General features: G+C 39.4%; 1 protein-coding gene across 1 annotated transcript; it reads right to left on the bottom strand.

The window, feature by feature from the left end:
- Window positions 1–3754: 3754 nt before the first annotated feature.
- LOC133296845 (nuclear/nucleolar GTPase 2-like) lies at window positions 3755–5134 on the bottom strand. The gene is made up of 3 exons (XM_061495917.1): window positions 4886–5134; window positions 4631–4764; window positions 3755–4511 (listed from the first exon to the last, which is right to left on the bottom strand). The coding sequence occupies exons 1-3, from the start codon at window positions 5115–5117 to the stop codon at window positions 4362–4364; spliced, it is 516 nt and encodes a 171-aa protein (XP_061351901.1). The 5' UTR covers window positions 5118–5134; the 3' UTR covers window positions 3755–4361.
- Between the last annotated feature and the right edge of the window lie 614 nt (window positions 5135–5748).

Genomic DNA, 5748 nt, shown 5'->3' on the forward strand with positions numbered 1-5748 from the left:
TTAATTTCTTGCAAATCCAAGCAGGACAATCTTTATTTGCTAAAATAGACTGAGGAGTGATAGAAATATTTTCTTTTGCTAGGATAGAGTCCATGTCCTCGACAGCTTGTTGTAGCGAGCTGACTTGCTTCTTTAGAGTGTCTACTTCCATTTCCATCTCGGCTACCCGGCGGTCTGAATCCTCAATGTTCTTTTTCAAAACTTTATGACCTTCAGTCAGCTGGTCATTTTCCTGTTTCAAAGTAGTAAGCTCGTCTCTGGCTTTCTTAGCCAGTTTTTCAGACTCTTTAAGCTTAAGTTGAAACCCCTGCGTGGCAAACTCGGCGGCTTCGGCTCTTTGAGTCAGGCGAGCATGTTTAGTCTTAAAATTGTTATTAAAGAGTCGTAACTCTTTAAACTTGACGATTAATTGCTCCAAGGAAAACGGAGGAGTTAAAGACTTTTCTGTAGGTGATTCAGATCTGGGTTCATTAATCCGAACTTGCTTTCGGGGTTGAGGTTCTCTAGAATCAACAGGCGGGTCCATATCCAAAATCACAGTCTCATTTGGAATGGAACCAGTAGCAGAGGTAGCCGGAATGGAAGAAGGAGTAGGAGAACCTTTTTTTTCACCAGAAGACGAGGAGTGAATCTTCTTCCCAGATACAGTTGAGTCTCCTTGGTGAGCATCCTTTTGTTTTTTACGAGCAAAAAATGAAGGATCCATGATGGTCTTATCTAAAAACAATACACGGGTGCAAAGTTAAAAGTAAAGTACATAGGATAATATAACAACAAGAGTTTAGTCACTTACTTAATTTCTTGCAAATCCAAGCAGGACAATCTTTATTTGCTAAAATAGACTGAGGAGTGATAGAAATATTTTCTTTTGCTAGGATAGAGTCCATGTCCTCGACAGCTTGTTGTAGCGAGCTGACTTGCTTCTTTAGAGTGTCTACTTCCAGTTCCAACTCGGCTACCCGGAGGTCTGAATCCTCAAAGTTCTTTTTCAAAACTTTATGACCTTCAGTCAGCTGGTCATTTTCCTGTTTCAAAGTAGTAAGCTCGTCTCTGGCTTTCTTAGCCAGTTTTTCAGACTCTTTAAGCTTAAGTTGAAACCCCTGCGTGGCAAACTCGGCGGCTTCGGCTCTTTGAGTCAGGCGAGCATGTTTAGTCTTAAAAATTTTATTAAAGAGTCGTAACTCTTTAAACTTGACGATTAATTGCTCCAAGGAAAACGGAGGAGTTAAAGACTTTTCTGTAGGTGATTCAGATCTGGGTTCATTAATCCGAACTTGCTTTCGGGGTTGAGGTTCTCCAGAATCAACAGGCGGGTCCATATCCAAAATCACAGTCTCATTTGGAATGGAACCAGTAGCAGAGGTAGCCGGAATGGAAGAAGGAGTAGGAGAACCTTTTTTTTCACCAGAAGACGAGGAGTGAATCTTCTTCCCAGATACAGTTAGTCTCCTTGGTGAGCATCCTTTTGTTTTTTACGAGCAAAAAATGAAGGATCCATGATGGTCTTATCTAAAAACAATACACGGGTGCAAAGTTAAAAGTAAAGTACATAGGATAATATAACAACAAGAGGTTAGTCACTTACTTAATTTCTTGCAAATCCAAGCAGGACAATCTTTATTTGCTAAAATAGACTGAGGAGTGATAGAAATATTTTCTTTTGCTAGGATAGAGTCCATGTCCTCGACAGCTTGTTGTAGCGAGCTGACTTGCTTCTTTAGAGTGTCTACTTCCAGTTCCAACTCGGCTACCCGGAGGTCTGAATCCTCAAAGTTCTTTTTCAAAACTTTATGACCTTCAGTCAGCTGGTCATTTTCCTGTTTCAAAGTAGTAAGCTCGTCTCTGGCTTTCTTAGCCAGTTTTTCAGACTCTTTAAGCTTAAGTTGAAACCCCTGCGTGGCAAACTCGGCGGCTTCGGCTCTTTGAGTCAGGCGAGCATGTTTAGTCTTAAAATTGTTATTAAAGAGTCGTAACTCTTTAAACTTGACGATTAATTGCTCCAAGGAAAACGGAGGAGTTAAAGACTTTTCTGTAGGTGATTCAGATCTGGGTTCATTAATCCGAACTTGCTTTCGGGGTTGAGGTTCTCCAGAATCAACAGGCGGGTCCATATCCAAAATCATAGTGTCATTTGGAATGGAACCAGTAGCAGAGGTAGCCGGAATGGAAGAAGGAGTAGGAGAACCTTTTTTTTCACCAGAAGACGAGGAGTGAATCTTCTTCCCAGATACAGTTGAGTCTCCTTGGTGAGCAACCTTTTGTTTTTTACGAGCAAAAAATGAGGGATCCATGATGGTCTTATCTAAAAACAATACATGAGTGCAACGTTAAAAGTCAAGTACATAGGATAATATAACAAGAGGTTAGTCACTTACTTAATTTCTTGCAAATCCAAGCAGGAGAATCTTTATTTGCTAAAATAGACTGAGGAGTGATAGAAATATTTTCTTTTGCTAACTCGGAAGTCAGCTTTTGAAACCAAGTAAAAGTTTCAAGTTCGTCAGTACTCAAATTCTTTGAGTTAGTTAAAAATGCTTTAACAGGTGTACTATAATAATGTTGGTTCCAACTGAGAGGGAATCGAGGAGCTCCGTCCTGATCCAGAAAGAAAGCAGAAGGAGTGGCAGATTGAAAAGAAGAAGAAGAAGCATATGGTGTAGCCGGAAGAGCTTCAGGTATACAAATCTTGAAATAATCTTCCTTGAAGTTCTTCCAATTGTCTTCGTATATAGTACACTAGCGAAATCTAGGGCGAGCTTTTAAGGAAACCCAACTATGACGAGTACTTCCTCTATCGATAACATTGCGGAATACGGCGAATAGACAAAAGAAAATCCGAAAAGAGTACGTGAACCCAAAAGATCTACAGATTATCTCAAAAGTTTGTAAAAAACACCAGCTGTTTGGATGAAGTTGAGAAGGGGCGATTTCAAGATGGTTTAAGACGTCCATTTGAAATTCAGTGAAAGGTAAGGATACCTTGAGCTCGGAAAATAAGCATTTATAGGCAAAAAAGAAAGAATTCTCACCTTGCCCGGAAGGTGAACATATACGTTCCTCTTCTCCGGGTGCAGCAACTCGAAAGGAAGTAATAATGGAGTCACGGAATAGAGGGATGGACTGTAAGGCAGCATGAAGATTACTCGAATTATTCTCATATAAAGAACGAAGGCCTAGAGCTTCTTCATCAACCCATGCTAGACCTTCCACAATAGAAGGAAGAGCGAAGCGAGAAAGTGGAAGCGAACGGTAGGGACGATTCCTCGGCGGCATGGCCTGGACGGAAAGGTACCAGTAAAACCTAGTTTAGAAGATATATTACAAGTTAAAAAGTTCAAATGAAGAAAATGGTGGTTATCAGTGGTTATAAGGGTATTCCTAGTCCGTCCAGAACGCATAAAGCCGGAAAAAAAGTCTTAAAGAAGATGAAGGAATAAATACAAGGAAGGTTCTTATCAAGATAAAATGTGAGTCTTTCGAGAGCATGTTTAAAGATGCAGGTAATAGTTCTTAGAGTAAAGGTTAAAATTAAACAAGAAAGAAGAAACGAAAGAGAAGAAACAAAAGCAAATGTAAAGATGAAAGTACTTACTGGTATAGTCTGATAACGAACAGCAACCAAATGCAGCAGAGTAGTTTGATGAAGAACAACAACTAAATGCAACAGCATCACACCAAGTTTGCACAAAGAATTTCAAGAAAGCACAGAAAGAAGAAAAGACCAGAAAACTTAAAAGAGAAGGAGATGAAGAAGAAGATGATGGAAAAGAAGGTGGGGGTTTTAAGGAGAAAAAGGAAAGGGGTGAATGGGAAAATCAAAGTAGGTAGTAATAAAGAGAAGCGAAAAAGTAACGGGCTTTTCGAATCTCGAAGGACAATAATGGCTGTCAGGATATGACGTTTCAGATGGGCAACCGTTTGGAGAATCAAGGCAACAAGAAAGTGACAAATGGCAATCAAGATTAGGATTAAGTAGGAAGCATTTAATGAGGATGCTGACGTATAAGAAAGAGAAGATATAAGGGGTAAAATAACTTATAAACTCGGAGTAAAATAGACATTGCACTCCGAGCTTGGGGGCTTAATGTTCCGGGTTTATACATCCGGGTATCAATAGTCAAGGAAAAGAGTTGATAGAACCCGGATGGGGTTTTACCCGGAAGGGAAGTCGGCCAAAATACTATAACCCAAAGTGGGCCCTACCACGATTACATGATGGGTTTCTATAACTACCCACGTTCACAATAACCACCTATGGAAGGGTTATATATACCAAAGACCATAACTAACATAGGGGATAGACAATAATCATACTAATGTTCATACACAACAGCAATAATTTTCAAACGGGGAGTACTAAATTATAGAGAAGCAGTTTTACCTTGAGAACCATCAGCTTTCTTAACTAAGGACTCATAATCAGCCGCCAAGAGGTTGGGGCGCTTTCTTTTAGTCTTAGGTCCAAATGCATCCTCAAAAGGCTGTCTATCAAGAAGGTGAACCCTTGATTGCTACATTCGAAATCCACAAAATTAGTAAATTTCAAAAAAAATAATAATAAAAGAAAGCACATAACTATTAACAAACAAAACAAAATCCTTGCAACAAATAAACAGCTTAATAAATAAACCTTTTGGTGGTCGTTGAGGAGTGACAGTGGCAATTTCTTCTCCTTCAGAATAACATTGTAATTACTCGACATGCGGCTCTGCAGCTCTTCTCTGAAGAACTCAAGCTCTTTCTGATTCACAACCCGAGTGTTCCCTACAGATCATGAAACCGAAAAATTAAAATAAAATAAAATTGTCAAAACCATAAAATTCACAAGTTCAAGTTGAAGAATCGTGATTATTATTTTATTTTTTGTTGTGAAATTGAAACTAACCGAACCAACGGCGATCAGGTTGGATTCGCGTGCTGGGAAGCTCCTTAGACTGATATTCGTTGGTCAAAACCTTTCCCTTGCGGTCGCGAACTGGCCTCGTGTTGTACATCTTGAGGCGGCGCACGGTGGCGGCGGAGCGTGACTCCTTCTTCGTGTCATTGCTGCGATTCACGTCGAGTGAATGCTTCGGTTTTCCCGAGACGTTCACTTTCCTCTCCTTCTTCTTCGTCATTGCAGAGATAGAGAGAGAAACACAGAGATATATATAGAGAGAGAGAGAGAGAGAGAGAGAGAGAGAGAGTGGTAGTGAGGTTCAACTTGGTTTGTTACGTTCAACTTGGTTTGTTCCAACTGAAAGAGGGGTACCGCCAAATACACACAGTTAAGGATTAGGGTTTCGTTCTCCAGAGACAAACGGTGGGAACTTTTCTTTTCTTTTCTTTTTGCGAAAAGGATTAAACCGGGGAGATTATTTATAGTGGAGTGGTGGGGACCAGTGTAAATGGAGAAATAAAATTGAAAAAAAGAAAATATCACAATGGTAAAAAAGGAAAAAAAATTGATGATATGATAAAGAGCATCAGATTATTCGATGATTCTGAATAGGGGTGTTCGCGGTCTGGATTGGATCGGTTTTGGAAGCAAAAATCATCCGATCCAATCCCTTCGGTTTGATCATATAATTATCCATTCGGTTTGGATTTTTTTTCAAATCCGATCCGATCCGATCCAATTTTTTTCGGTTTGGATTGGATCGGTTTTCGGTTTTTAGAAAATCCTAAAATTTATTTCATGATTATTGTGCAAATAACATCTTTTGTATATATTCTCTTTGTAAATTATTATTTTTTGAAATACAAAAA

This window comes from Gastrolobium bilobum, unplaced genomic scaffold (genome assembly GCF_033153095.1).
Source record: "Gastrolobium bilobum isolate Gb01-03AN ecotype WA unplaced genomic scaffold, APGP_CSIRO_Gbil_v1 utg113991, whole genome shotgun sequence".
In the NCBI taxonomy this organism is placed as follows: Eukaryota; Viridiplantae; Streptophyta; class Magnoliopsida; order Fabales; family Fabaceae; genus Gastrolobium; species Gastrolobium bilobum.